Consider the following 14,487-nt stretch of genomic DNA (forward strand, 5'->3'; position numbering starts at 1 on the left):
AAGGCACATCATCACATGTCATCAGGAAACTGCAAGTTAAAACAAGATATTAGAGAACACGAAAAATAATAAACGCAAGCGTGGGTGTGGGGGGAAGGAACCCTCATACGCTGCTTGTGGGAATGTGAATTAGTACAGCCACTATGGAAATCTGTATGGAGGTTTTCCAAAGAACTAAAGTGGAACCACCATGTGATGCAGATGGATTACTCCTGGGCATACACCAGAAGGATTTAAAGGCAGCATACTACAGCAATACCTGCATACCTATGTTTACTTCAGCACAATGCATAATAACCATGTCATGGAATCAGTTCAGGAGCCTGTCAACAGATGAATCGAAAAAGAAAATGTGGTTTTTATACACAATGGAGTATTGTTCACCCATAAAGAAGAAAATCATGTCATTTACAGGAAAATGGAACTGGAGATCATAATGTTAAGCAAATGAAGTCAGACTCAGAAAGACCAGCATTGCACGTTCCCCTGACATGTGAAATCTAGGAGGGAAAGACAACATGAAAGTAACAGGGAGAGTAATAAAGAAGAGGAGGGTGATCAGGGTAGGAGGAGGGGGGTCAGGGTAGGAGAAGGGGATGGTAAAGGAAGGTAATGGGAGTAGTATATTATCCATGTGTACTAATATGCCACAATGAAACCCATTAAAATGCATGAATAAAAATTATATATAAGCCAGGTGCGGTGGCTCGTGCCGGTAATCCCAGCAGTTTGGGATGCTGAGGCAGAAGGATCTTGAGTTCAAGCCCCACCTCAGCAACTTAGGGAAGCCCTAAGCAACTCAGTGAGACCCTGTCTCTAAATAAAATATTTTTAAAAGGGCTGGGGATGTGGCTCAGTGGTTAAGCATCCCTGGGTTCAATCCCCAGTACAAAAAAAAAAAAAAAAAAAAAAAAAAGTACAATACACATCTATTAGAATGGCTAAAGCCTAAACATGGACAACATTAAATACCAGTAAGGATGTGGAGCAAGAACTGTCTCATTACTGGTGGGGACGCAAAGTGGTACAGCCACTTTGGAAGAGAGTTTAACAGTTTCTTATAAGACAACATCTTTAAAAAAAAAATTTTTTTTTAGGGGCTGGGGCTGTAGCTCAGTGGTGGAATGCTTGCCTAGCATGTGTGAGGTACTGGGTTCGATCCTTAGCACCACATAAAAATAAATAAATAAAATAAAGGCATCCTGTCCATCTACAACTACAAAAACTTTTTAAAGTTGGACACAACATCTTTATTTTATTCTATATGTGGTACCAAGGATCAAACCCATGTGCCTCACATGTGTAAAGCAAGTGCTCCACCACTGAGCTACAGCCCCGGCCCCCAAAATTAAACCATCTTACCATATGACCTAGCACCAATGCCCTTGGGTATTTGCCCAAATGAATTGGAAACTTATTCTCTCTCTCTCTCTCTCTCTCTCTCTCTCTCTCTCTCTCTCTCTCTCTCTCTCTCTCACACACACACACACACACACACACACACACACACATCTGTACACAAATATGCATAGAAGTTTTATTTGTAGTTACCAAGAAGTGGAAGCAACCAAGATGTCCTGAAATGTGAGTGGATAAACCAACTGTGGTAATCCCCAGAATGAAAAGTTTAGTAACACAGAAAAATGAACTATTAAGTCAGGAAAGACATGAGGAGCCTTAAGTGTCTATAAGATGTGAAAGAAGCCAGTCTGAAAAGGCTACATGCTATGATTCCAACTATATGACATTTTGGAAAGGCCAAACTACAGAGACATAAAAAGAGCAGTGGTTGCTAAGTACTCAGGGGATGGCAGGGAGGGATGATGCACAGGTGGCACACAAGGGATTTTAGGAAGGTGAAATTATTCTGCATGACACTGTCATAATGGAGCCAAGACAGGATGCATTTGTTAAAACCCAAGAATGTTCCACCCAAAGAAAGAAACAATATAAACTACAGACTTTAGTGAAGAATACTGTGTGGATATTTGTTCATTAATTGTAACAACTGTATCCCATTAACATAAGACATTATGTTAATAATAGTGGAAAACAGATTGCAGGGCATACATGGAGCTGTGTAGTATTTGCTCATGTAGTCTGTAAATCTAAAACTGTACTAAAAATAAAATCTATTCTTTAATTTTTAAAACCATGTTGATAATTTTCTAAGCGTAGACTGTAAGTCCAGTTGACATATGGATACAATGTATTATTTATAAGGTTAAATATGCACAGCACTTTCCAGTAACTCAGCTACTTACTATCTCTGTAGAGGGACAGCTGCTCTTTGTTTTGCTAGGAACTTCGCCAAGATTCCGTCAGTGTTGCAGAATCATCAGCAAGCTAGTGATCTTTAACTACTGGTTTCAGCACATGCCTGTATGGCACGCGCATTTGCAGCTGTTGTTTTTATAAAAAGGAGCCAAGCCTCCAACCGCTTCATGTGTCTGAGTGTTAACATACTCACATACATATTATTTTATTCCTAAAAGCTTTCCTTTATTTATCTTCTGCAGCACACTTGGGATATTATATTGACATGAAAATCTTTTGTGGATGGGTTTTGCTGTTCACAAATTCACTGCAGGGTAGTAACAAAATATGGCTTATGACAAGAAGGACTGCGCCTGTGAATTGAAATCCCGGCTCCGGGCTCAGCCCTCGGCCTGCTGTCGCAGAGGCTCTGCCGCCTCCTCAGGCGCCAGCCAAAGGCACCGGTCTGTACATGCGTCAGCGATCTCCGGTGCCCAGTCTCGGTACAGGCTGTTCTCTCCCTTCACAAATGCATTGCTGCCCTAAACTCCATTCTTCACTTCCTGCCTTGGAGACAGGCAGTCCTCACCTGCAGTCACACTTATTGTTTTCTTTAAATGATTCGTTTTTCATAAACAAACATCTTTTTTTCAAAGATAACTTTATATCACTGTTATAAATAGGAAATCAGTATGTGCAGCCCTGAAAGAAGTAGAAAATAAATATAAGGAAAATGAAAATTATCAACTTGTATTTAGATAGAATTGTTAAGCGATGTCCTGAGGTCCCTGTGGGGGGTGGGGGGGGGATTAAAAGGAGCTCAAAACGTGGGTGAACTGAAACATTCCCATTTGATGCATTCCGAGGATTGGAAGAAAGTGAAGAGAGTAACTTTCTCTTTCAGTAAAATCCAAGGCTGTCCCTGCTCTCCCTAAACAACCTGCATATCACTGAAATCCAATCTGTCACCAAGCATTTATCCAGCACCTGCGATGGACCACGTAGCGGGGGGCGGGGTACGGATGGCAACCATAAAAAGTGAACCCGACAGGCAGAGTGGTTGCCCCACAGATCCACAGTCGGCTGGAGGAAAAACACAAGTAATCTGGAGATGGTTACAAAATGTCGTTTCTCATGAAAACAATTTATGCTTTAAAGCCTCTGGCTTCTCCAGTAACCCAGAGAAACCACACCCATTCATACATTATGAGGTAGAACAAGCAAACTAATTTCGAAACTGCAATGGTCTGTAATCTTTTCAAAGTTTTCCCAGGAAAAAAACGGCGGGATGAGGCTGCATCCCCGTGTTCGGCGTGACGTGCTGAAGGACCGCGAGGCAGTGTAGTTAAGCACTCACAGCGGTGCGGGGAGGGACAGCGCTCCCGGGGCACCCTCCTCTCCCAGCCTCTGCTTAGCCTCTGACGGCTCCTGACGCGGCTCCGCCTCACCTCCGCCGGGAAGCCTGCCCGGCGCCCCCGCGGGGCCCGCGCCTCCGCGTTCGCCCCAAAGCCGGGCGCTTCCCCAGGCACCCGATGGAGGAGAAGGCCAGTCTGTCCGACTGTCTTCCAGATCCGTCTGTGGGCTCCGCCAGCATGTGCATCCGGCCCGCTCCTCGGCCTCCGGGGGCACCCAGCTCCGCGCAGCCTGCAGGACCGCCTGCGACAGGCGGTGGCTCCTGCTTTCCCGCGCACTGGCCCTGCTCAAGTTATGCCCTGGGCGGGGGCTCTGCAGAGGTGCCCTGTGTGCACCCCAACTTTGGGGGCGCGAGCGCGGCTCTGGCAGCAACCCGCAGCGCACGAGGAGAGAAAAGGCCCGGGGCCAGGGGCCCGCGGAGCTCTCCGCGGGGGAGGGGGCGGGGCGCTCCCCCCTCCCCCCTCCCCCGCCGCAGCGCTCCTGGACCGACGCCCGCGGGCAGGGCCGGCGACTGCAGAGAGGCGCGGCGCCGAGACCCCTCGGGTCAGCCGCCCCAAGTCGCATGCGCGTTGTGGGCTGGCGGGTCCGGAGACCCTCAGGTAGGGCGCGGCCTGACGCCCCAGAAGAGTCAGTGGGTTGGGCACCGGGGACTGTGGTGAGACCCTCTGTCCCCGCCCCGGGGGCGGAGCCAAGGTCCAAGCCTGCGGAGCTTGAGACCCGCACAAATCCTCCGGGGGCTCCCACCCGCCTCCTGCCGCCCGCTCCCGGATTCGCGGAGATCCAACCCCCCCACACCCAAGTCCCAGCGGCCTCGGGTCCCGGGCCTCCGGCCGCGCGTAGGAGCTGGTGGAGCCTCCCTCTGCGCTCCCATCCCGGTGCATCCCGTTGCCCAGGCCATGGCGCGAGGAGACGCCCCGCAGGACAGGTGAGCTGGGAAGCCGGTGCGGTCGGTGCCGGGGCCCGGGTGGCGGTGGGCAGAACGATCCCGCTTCCCCGCTACTAAAGATGGCTTGGACTACAATTCCCATCAGCCGACTCCCTCGGCCGCTGCGCGGGGGTGATGGGGGTTGTAGTTCGCTCCCCGGAGGGACGGCCTGGGAGGCGGGAGGGGCGGCCCGGCGGGAGGCCTCGGGGTGACCTTTCTCACTGATCCCCATAGCTACCACCTGGTCGGGATCAGCTTCTTCATCTTGGGGCTGGGCACCCTCCTTCCCTGGAACTTCTTCATCACCGCCATCCCGGTGAGACAGCCCGGTGGCCACAACACCCTCGGTCCCTCCAGCCGCCCGGGACTAGCGCTCACCAGCCTAATTTACACCACGCCGCCTTAAACTCCTCAGTATGCGCATTCGCCCGCGGAAGCACCGAGCCTCAGAGAGAAGAAATACCTCTCTCATGGCTGGGAAGGCCAAACTTGGGAATGCACACCAGCTCAGGGGGTCTGTAACCAGCAAAAGAGCTACCCACCCACCTCCTCTGTCGTTATTTCTGGTCCAGTCATTCCAAAAGTGGGTTATCCAAGCCTCTGGTTTTCTTTACAATAAAATTAATTACATTAATTCATTAGGCAAACATTTAATGTGCACCTACTGTGGACCAGCCAGTGGGGATAAAGGGAAACCATGACAGAGGGAGGTTCTAGCCTCAGTGTCGGTTCTCTTAAAGGAAAGAGGATGTGTGGAGTTTTCATTCTTTTTAGGACTGGGTTATTATATTCTGTGCAGATGTGCTCTGTGCTGGACGGGGGAGACCCAAAGATGAATCAGCCCCTGGTCTTGAGAATAAGATGGGTCAGAGCTATTAATAATGTAACATGACACGTGCCTTCCCAGGCTTGGATCAGAGTACTGTGGGTCTCAGGGAGGGAGCACATTCCTTCTACTTCACAGAGGATTTGTAAATTGAGAGTGGGGCAGGCAAAGTTGGGGGACAGAGAAGTGATCAGGGGGAAAGAGAGCATTTCTGACCAAGCAAGGTCCTGTCCAGAGAAAGATCCAGAGCCTGGGGTGCCTGGTGCTCAGTGGGGTGGAACAAGAGATGGGACACAAAAGGGAGCCTGGGATCTGATACTGCAGGGTCTTAAATACTGTTCCAAACACTTGGGGTTTACCCTGTACATACTAGGGAGGTGGGGGTAGAAGGTGAATGGAGCTTAGGCAGAGAAGTGACAGGAGAATGCAGAGGTCAGCACCTAAGCCAGAGCCTGGCTTCTGGTAGATACTCAATAAATACCCATGGAATGAATGAATCCCGAGGCTGCTGGGGAGACCAGGGCACTGAAGAGGAGGTCGATCCAGAGATGCAGCATGGCTTGAGCTGGGGGTTCTTAGCGCTTGGGCCCTGTTCCACACTTCAGCCATTCAGTTTGGTGCACGACCATGCCATTCCCACTGTGTGCAGGTGCTGGGGACAATGCAGGGATAAGGCAGGTGTCCCCAAAGACATTAGCCAAGCAGTCACACACCTGGGAGGGGGTGAGGGGACAGACCAGGGGGTTCCTAACCTTCTTCTTCTCCCCATCTGGCAGTACTTTCAGGGGCGGTTGGCAGGGGCCAACAGCACAGCTGGGACCCTGAGCACCAACCACACAGGCCCCACAGACACCTTCAACTTCAACAACTGGGTGACACTGCTGTCCCAGCTGCCCCTGCTGCTCTTCACCCTCCTCAACTCCTTCCTGTACCAGTGGTGAGACCTCAGCCCTTGCCAAGACGGTGTCATCGGGCCCAGGAAGACTTCCCATCCTTCCCCTGCTCCACCTGCCTGGCCCTTCCAGCCCACTGCCCCGCCCCTGGCGGCACCTCTTGCCCACTACCCCCTGCCTGGCATGGGCCCACCCGATGCTCTCTACCCTCAGCATCCCTGAGACGGTGCGCATTCTGGGCAGCCTGCTGGGCATCCTGCTGCTCTTTGCCCTGACAGCAGCACTGGTGAAGGTGGACATGAACCCTGGGCCCTTCTTCTCCATCACCATGGCCTCCGTCTGGTTCATCAACTGTGAGCGCTTCTGCCCCACCCCAGCCTGCTCCCAGTAACAGAAAGGGCCCAAGAGATGCAAGAAGAGAAGACAGCACCACTGTCACCCGGATCTCTGATAGAGGAAATGAGGCCCAGAGGGAGAGGAAAAGCCCTTTTTCCCATGCTCCATGGTGACCTTGGAGCTGGCCTCCTGGCACCTAGCCCCACAGGCCAGTGGCTGCACTTCAGAAGAGCAATGAATGGGGTGTGTTGCAGCAGAATGCCCAGGGTCCCCAGGACAGCTCACCCCTGCCCAGTCAGGTCCAGAGTCCCCCTGCACTCTGCCAAGGCCTCCTCCAGGAAGCCCTAAGGCTGCCTTATTGAGTGGCGGCCCTGTCCCTGTCTCTCCTCAGCTTTCTGTGCAGTTCTGCAGGGCAGCCTCTTCGGGCAGCTGGGCACCATGCCGTCCACCTACAGCACCCTCTTCCTCAGTGGCCAGGGCCTGGCTGGGATCTTCGCTGCCCTCGCCATGCTCATGTCCATGGCCAGTGAGTGGACTTGGATGGCTGGAGGTGTGGGGTGGCCTCTGAGATTTGGGGTTATAGAGGGTGGGCAGGAGGAAGTGCCTGGATTCCGGGTAGAAACCGAGGTGATGGAGTGGTGGAGACTTGGGGCTTGGGCCTGGCAGCCAGGCTCTTGGGCTCTGCAGTGAGGGAGAATGACCGGGAGAGGGGGTCCTGGTGTGACAGTGGCACATGCCAGCAGGTTGAGGTTAAGGGATGGGGGATGGGTTTGAGGTGGGCTCGAGCTTTAATCCACTTCACCCTTCACTGGCTGGGTTCGTCGAATGGGGCATTTACTCTCTCTGCCATAGTTTCTCCACATAAATGATTATTATGCTGAGATTGTACAGAGCCTGCACTAAGAGAAAGCCTCTTCACATAATAGGTGCTCAACAAAAACAGCATGTACAGAAGAAAGAGGGACGAAGGGCCATTCTGGGGCCTTGTATGAGATTCAGTCAGCCAGTGAAGGAAAGGGGAAGAGGCTGGGAGATGAACCTGAGAAAGCCCTGGTGAAGGAGGGCAGGAGTTAGAGGCCCCTTGGGAGCTGTGGGACCAGCCACCTCTCCTCTGCAGGTGGTGTGGATGCCCAGACCTCTGCTCTGGGATACTTTGTCACGCCCTGTGTGGGTATTCTCATGTCCGTCGTGTGTTACCTGAGCCTACCGCACCTGGTGAGCCTGCATCTCAGAGCCCCGAGTCTAAGGCCCTGGGAGAGGACAGGACCCGTGTTCAGCCAGGGGGGTGTCCTGGCCTCCAAGCCAGTGGTGTGGGGAGGGATCCAGACACCTCACTCAGGCAGTGCTGATATTTCCCAATCCTTCTGCAGGAGTTTGCCCGCTACTACCTGGCCAAGAAGCCTTCACGGTCCCCAGTGCATGAGCTGGAGACCAAAGCTGAGCTCCTCCAGTCTGGTAAGCCCCAGGGCCTCGCCGAGAAGACCCCCACCAGTGCTTAGCTACTGAGCACTTCCCCAGCCCTTTTTTTTACTTTGAGACAGGGTCTTGCTTTATTGCTGAGGCTGGTCTCAAACTTTCAGTCCCCCTACCTCTCACCCTCTCCAGTCATTGGGATTATAGGCATGCATCACCGTGCCCTACTCCAGGAGCTTGGGTGAGCACAGGTAGATCACAAAGCGAAGTCTGAAATTTAAGTCATGCCTTGCTGCTCTCTGGGCCTCAGTTGTCTGCTCTATAAAATGGGGAGGCTGAGTTCAAGGCCTGCCTCAGCAACTTAGCGAGACCCTGACTCAGAAAGGGCTATAACCGGTGGTTAAGTGCTCCTGGGCTCCATCCCCAGTATCCAAAATGAAAACAGAAAAGTGGGAGGCAGTGGAGCTTCTTGCAGGCAAGCTCTGGATTCAGGTGCACCCAAGTCCGAATACTGGCTTCACAACACCCAAGCTGAGTGGCCTTAGGCAAGTCACCAAGCCACTTAACTCCTCAAGCCTGTTTCTTCATTTGCAGAGCAATGGCAGGCAATGAGCCGCTTAACTCGTTGCCTGGCACACGCGTGTGCTTAATACATAGTTGGCATACTGCCACCATTACTTCCCTTTACTGGCACCTTGTACTGGAGGAGGGTCACTTGTTTTAACTGCTGGGAATCTTCCTCCTTCTGGGCTGACCTAGACCACGGGACCCCACACTCCTTTCTTGCCCCAGATGAGAAGAATGGGATTCCCAACAGCCCCCAGGCAGCAACCCTGACTCTAGATCTTGACCCTGAGAAGGAGCCGGAGCTGGAGCCAGAGCTAGATGAGCCACAGAAGCCAGAAAAACCTTCAGTCTTCATTGTCTTCCAGAAGGTACGGCAGGGAAATAACCCCCAACCACCCTTCATGGGGTAGAAGGGAGGGACACCCTCTCCAGTCCCCACCAGAGGCTCTTCAGCTGCGAAGAGACTTAGTGTCACTTGTCCACCCCAGGGTCACAGGGCCATGGCAGGTCAGGGACACAGCTGGATCAGGCCCCAGGTGTCCTGCCCCAGGGCAGGGCTGGAGTGAGAAGGTTGGGGGCCTCGTGTTGGCCGGGGCTGCCCTGCCCACTCACACTCCTGCCTCCGGCTCCCAGATCTGGCTGACGGCGCTGTGCCTTGTGTTGGTCTTCACAGTCACGCTCTCGGTCTTCCCTGCCATCACAGCCATGGTGACCAGCTCCACCAGTCCTGGGAAATGGAGTGAGTGTTGGGGTACAGAGAAGGATGGGGGAGCCAAGGGGAGACAGGAGAGTCAGGGACCAGGGTGAGCCACCAGCCCTTTGTCTCCCCCAGGTCAGTTCTTCAACCCTATCTGCTGCTTCCTGCTCTTCAACATCATGGACTGGCTGGGACGGAGTCTGACCTCATACTTCCTGTGGGTGAGCACTGCTGGGCTGGACAAGCTGCCAATTTATGGGAAGCAGTTGGGGGACCAGAGGGCATGAAATTGCAGAAGGTGACTTTCCAGTAGTCCAATTGGTCTGGTAGTGGAAGAGCCTGCCAAGTAGCAGTAAGCACTTGGCCCTTGGCATAGGTAAGCCTGGACTGGGCTTCTCTAAAGGAGGAGCCATGCATAGTCAACGCCTGTGTCCCCAGCCTCCAGCCCAGGGCCCAGCCCTCCATACTCAGAGAATGTCATACCGAGTTTCCTATACCTGGTGAGGAGTTGAACACAGTTCCTTGTTTCCAAATTGCTTCTAGCCAAGGTGCTAAGTGAAATCTCCCTAGGAGACATTGTAAATGCAGCAGAGCAGAACTGCTCTGATCCAGGTGGGAGGGACACAGATTGCCAGCGTCCTGTCCTGCTCAGAAACCCCTCTGAAAGAGGTTGGATGTGGAGACTAAGTTATATTTGGATAGGAAAAATAAGTTCTGGGGTTCTGTTGCACATCAGGGTAGCTTAAGATGATGATACTATATGGTATATTTCATAAAAGCTAGAAGACAGGATTTTGAATGTTTTTACCAACAAGAAATGATAAATGCTTGAAGAGACAGATATGCTCACCCTGATTTGAACATTAGATGTGCACCTGTATCAAAACATGACATGGTATCCCATAAATATGTGCAACTTCCATGTGCCAATTAAAAAATTAGAGGAAAAGAGGGCTGGGGTTGTGGCTCAGTGGTAGATCGCTTGCCTTAGCATGTGTGAGGCACTTGGTTCAATCCTCAACACCACATAAAAATAAAATAAAAGAAAAAGTATTGTATCCATCTACAATTAAAAAATTTTAAAAATAAAAAATAAATAAATTTAAAGGAAAAGAAACCCATCTGCTCCTAAAGGGCACTTGGAACCCCTAGGGATGCCCTGGGGAACTAAGTTGGAAAGCCCTGGATCCTGTCCAAGGCCTCTTCAATTTTGCCTGGGTGAGAGCCCAAGCTAGAGCTAGGGAGAGGCCAAGGCTAGCCCCAGACCTGTCCTGGCTGTTGGGTGGCCATGGCCCAGCCCCTTGTTCCTTAGAGGCCCCAGCCCTGGCTCACAGCAGAGGAGGTCAGGGGGCAACTGATGGGTCTCTCCTACGGTGTCCCGAGGGACCCCACTCACCCGAGCCTGCGCCACAGCCAGATGAGGACAGCCGGCTGCTGCCCCTGCTGGTGTGCCTGCGCTTCCTGTTTGTGCCGCTCTTCATGCTGTGCCACGTGCCCGAGCGGGCCCGGCTGCCCATCCTCTTCCCTCAGGACGCCTACTTCATCACTTTCATGCTGCTCTTCGCCGTTTCCAATGGCTACCTGGTGTCCCTCACCATGTGCCTGGCGCCCAGGTCTGGGGGACGGGAAGGGCGGTGCTGGGGTGGGGCTGCAAGGGCTTGGCCCTTTGAGGAGGGACAGTTGCAAGGGAGGGAGCTGGCCTGCCCCGGGCAGCCCTGGTAGCTGTGTCCATGCCTTGCTGGCGCCACCCTGTGGGTCAGGCCTTCTCTGCTAGCTGGCCTCAGGCCAGGAGCTGGGAAGGTACCTGCCTATGTGGCCCAGGAACTGGTTCTGGGGCCTGTTGGGGGGCCTCAGTTTCCCTATCTATAAATAAATAGGTAACTGTCCTCCCTTAGAGCCCATCTAGCTCCAAGATTCTCAGTTGAAGGGGAGCTAAGGTTTTTTCAAAAGCAAGGCTCATGGGCTATTTCCTCAAGGGGCAATGGTGTTGAGAATCTCAGGAGAGTCAGGTGACATGCAGAACCAGCTCCAGGGCATTTTTGTCAAGAAGGAAGGCCGTGGAATCTAGACTCCTATGATGTTGGACCCCAAAGGCCCTGAGAGATGTCTGTCCAGTGGCCTCATTTTACTGATGGGAAACTGAAAGTTTAACACAGGAGTGGGGTCACAGACTGGAATTCAGGTGTCCTGTATAGGGACAGGTGGGGACCTCAGGGCTGTCCCCAGGTTTGGGCCCAGCATTTTCTAAGAACTCCTGTTCCTCTGTGTTCCAGGCAGGTGTTGCCACATGAGAGGGAGGTGGCTGGCGCGCTCATGACCTTCTTCCTGGCCCTGGGACTCTCCTGCGGAGCCTCTCTGTCCTTCCTCTTCAAGGCCCTGCTCTGAAGGGCCCGTCAGGACTCCTGGCAGCCTCTTCTCAGCACGTTCCCTGGAGCTGAGACCCAGCCCAGAAGGGATGACCAGCTGGGCTCAGGCCTGTTGGGCAGGCCCTTGGCTGCAGGTGCCAGGAGGCAGCAGAAGCCACTCTTCATCCCTGGCCACTGGCTACGTGGGGTTCTGCAAAACAGAATCCACCTCTGATCATTCCACACCTCACAGAGAATGGACTTCATCTAGACACAGAAGACCGCATGGAATGGTGGCAATCGGGAAAAGAGGGTGCAGGACCAGGGCCCTCCCCCACCATCAAGACTGCGTCTGTTAATCAAGAACTCCACCTGCTGACCCTGACCCAGGAGCAGAGCTGCCAGCAGGCCTGGCTGAAGGTGTGGCTGATGCCACCTAGCCCTCCAGTCAAAGCAGGAAGTGGGGCCAGCCCAGGGCAGGGGCTCTTCCTTGTCCTGGGCCCCAGCCACCCAATGTCCTTCTCCCACCCAGGGCAAAGGGTGCCAGGGAAGTTGAGAAGTTGAGGGGAGCATGAAGGAAGAGGTGTTGAGGATCTGAGGCTACTCAAAGGACTCAGCTCTGAGCCTTGGTGTTTTTGTTTGTTTTGCTTTATTTTGTTCTGTACTGGGGATTGAACTCAGGGACATCACTGAGCTACATTCCCAGCCCTTTTTATTTTTTATTTTGAGACAGGATCTTGTTAAGTTGCTGAGGCTGGCCTCTAACTTGCGGTCCTCCTTCATCAGCCTCCCAAGTCTCTGGGATTACAGGTTTGCACTGCCCAGTTAATACAGTATTTTTCTTGGCCAACATTTACTGTTCCCACTTCCCAGAACCCATTTGGCCCTGGCTTCCAGAAAAGCAGTTAGCCTGCTTGCATACAGTGGGCTTTCCATTTGTGAAGAGTCTTCCACACCCACTCCTTCACTGAGCCTCACTGAGGCCCTGGGAAGGAACTGGACAGGGATTATGTCTTCCTGACTGAACAGGTGAGGAAACCAAGTCCCAAGGGGAAGGGACTGGTTCATGATAGCGCTGGAACACAGTCCCCATCTCCCCCCTCCCTGAAGGTGCTGTCCCTCCTGCCTACCACCTGCTTCTTTTCCTGAAGGGACTTGGGACAGGAGCCCTAAGCACATTCTCCACTTTTTGCCCTGTTTCTCCCTCGGACCCTGCTCCTGGGTCTAATTACAGCCCTGTTCATTCGTATGATGCATTCATGGAGTCTGTTTTCAAAGTGCAGCTTGCTCTGTTGGCCACATTGAGCCCAGTGGGGTGAGGATAACACTGCCTACTTGACAGGTGAGAGGACAGGCCCTGAGACGGGCAGGGATTGGTGTGCATCCCTGTTTGGGCGCCTCTGAACCACATGACCGCCAACAGGTTTGGCCCCAGAAGGAGCCCTGTCCTGTACTCCTGGGAGGAGCACCTGCTGGATGGACAGCTGTCCCCTTCCTTCATCCTGGGCTCTCACCTGCATCCTCTGCCAGACCAGGGCTTCTCCTTAGAAGTGTAGCCCCGCAGGCTTTGACAGCCCAGCCAGTTCTCAAGACAGATGAAGAGCTGGCTTCCCCTTCACCCATCAGCACCAACTGCCCAGCCCAGAAAAGAGCACGTGTTTCCTGCCCACCTGCCTTTGGCAACATTCACTAAGCACTTGTTACATACCAGGTGCTTAGCATGGGTCACCTGCCCAGAAACCACAGGGCAGACCCCAAGCAAGGGTTCATTCCTCTGACCAGTGTTCAGAGACACCTGCCCTGAGCAGGCCCTGGCTGGTCTGGAGACCCTGGAGTACAGGGGATGCAGTCTGCACTGCCAAAGCCATGGGAAGCAGAATGTACCATGTAGTAGGCCTTCAGGAGCACGTGATACAGCGGTCCCAGAGAGGTGACCATTGATCCCCCCGGGGAGGCCCAGCAGGCATTCTGGAGGAGCTGTTTCCCCAGCTGGGCCTTGAGGAATGAATGAGTTCGCTGGGCTGAGATGGAGAAGGGGCACCTCCATCAGGGGTGCCAGGGAGTGTGGGAGGCATGAGCATGGAATTACTGTGGGGACTTCCGATGATGGTCCCCTGGGGGCGAGGGAGGGTTAGGGGAGAGGATGAAATAGAAGCAGTTGGGGCCAGATGATGAAGGGCCTTATGTACAAGGTCAAAGCATCTGACCTTCATATTGCAATCAAGGAAAAGCAATACTGGAGCCTGCTAGATGACACCCTCGGAGATGTGCTTTAGACCCTGTGGCTGCATGTGGACAGTGAACCACAGAGAAGGGACAAGCAAAGAGGCCTTGGCCGAGTCTGTTCCTGCAGCCCGGGAGGAGGAAATGAGGTCTGCAGCATTTTACTTCCCTTGCCCATTCAACTCCTGGGGCTGTCAGCAGTTATGAAGCTAGCATTCCCAGTGGAGGACCCTGGTCCTTGGTTCTAGAAGAAGCAGAGCAGACCCTGTTCTAAAAGAATTGTGTTTACCTGTTCTGACCTGCCTGGGGGCTACCTGAAGGACTAATGCTAGGCACTTACCTAATTCAGAAATCGCAGGATGGAAAGGCCTCTATTCAGAGCGCAGTCCTCCAAAACACTGAAAAGAAAATCACCACCCACGCTGTCTGTCCTAAAGATTACAGATGAGGCAAACAACAGACTCGCTAAAGTCTGGGAGGAAAACCTGGGGAAGTGAAAAGCTCTCTCAAATTTCAGGGAATTTAGAAAATCATGTGCATGTAGGGAAAAACGCATGCTCAGAAGAGACCTGAGAAGACCCTCAGGTTTTCCC

The 14,487-nt window shown here is 53.0% G+C and overlaps 1 protein-coding gene across 3 annotated transcripts; it reads left to right on the forward strand.

Annotated features, from left to right (window-relative positions):
* The first annotated feature begins 1,653 nt into the window (after positions 1–1,653).
* Positions 1,654–12,920, forward strand: SLC29A2 (solute carrier family 29 member 2). Of its 3 annotated transcripts, none has more exons than XM_079104658.1 (12): positions 1,654–4,594; positions 4,829–4,910; positions 6,197–6,357; positions 6,527–6,666; positions 7,041–7,175; positions 7,767–7,864; positions 8,020–8,104; positions 8,855–8,997; positions 9,263–9,368; positions 9,462–9,547; positions 10,710–10,939; positions 11,604–12,920. In XM_079104658.1, the coding sequence occupies exons 1-12, from the start codon at positions 4,566–4,568 to the stop codon at positions 11,641–11,643; spliced, it is 1,335 nt and encodes a 444-aa protein (XP_078960784.1). In that variant the 5' UTR covers positions 1,654–4,565; the 3' UTR covers positions 11,644–12,920. The 3 variants fall into 3 exon arrangements, with proteins under 3 accessions (XP_078960784.1, XP_078960782.1, XP_078960783.1); XM_079104656.1 differs by having other exon boundaries at positions 1,663–4,594; positions 11,600–12,920; XM_079104657.1 differs by having other exon boundaries at positions 1,665–4,594; positions 10,740–10,939; positions 11,600–12,920.
* The last annotated feature ends 1,567 nt before the right edge of the window (positions 12,921–14,487 follow it).

Source organism: Sciurus vulgaris, assembly GCF_902686455.1.
Source record: "Sciurus vulgaris genome assembly, chromosome: 11".
Classification (NCBI taxonomy): Eukaryota; Metazoa; Chordata; class Mammalia; order Rodentia; family Sciuridae; genus Sciurus; species Sciurus vulgaris.

Coding starts and splice junctions, on each gene's coding strand:
- SLC29A2 (XM_079104656.1), top strand. CDS start 4,566: ATGGCGCGAGGAGACGCCCCGCAGGACAG. Junction 8,105..8,854: donor AGCTGAGCTCCTCCAGTCTG/GTAAGCCCCAGG, acceptor TTCTTGCCCCAG/ATGAGAAGAATGGGATTCCC. Junction 10,940..11,599: donor ACCATGTGCCTGGCGCCCAG/GTCTGGGGGACG, acceptor TCTGTGTTCCAG/GCAGGTGTTGCCACATGAGA.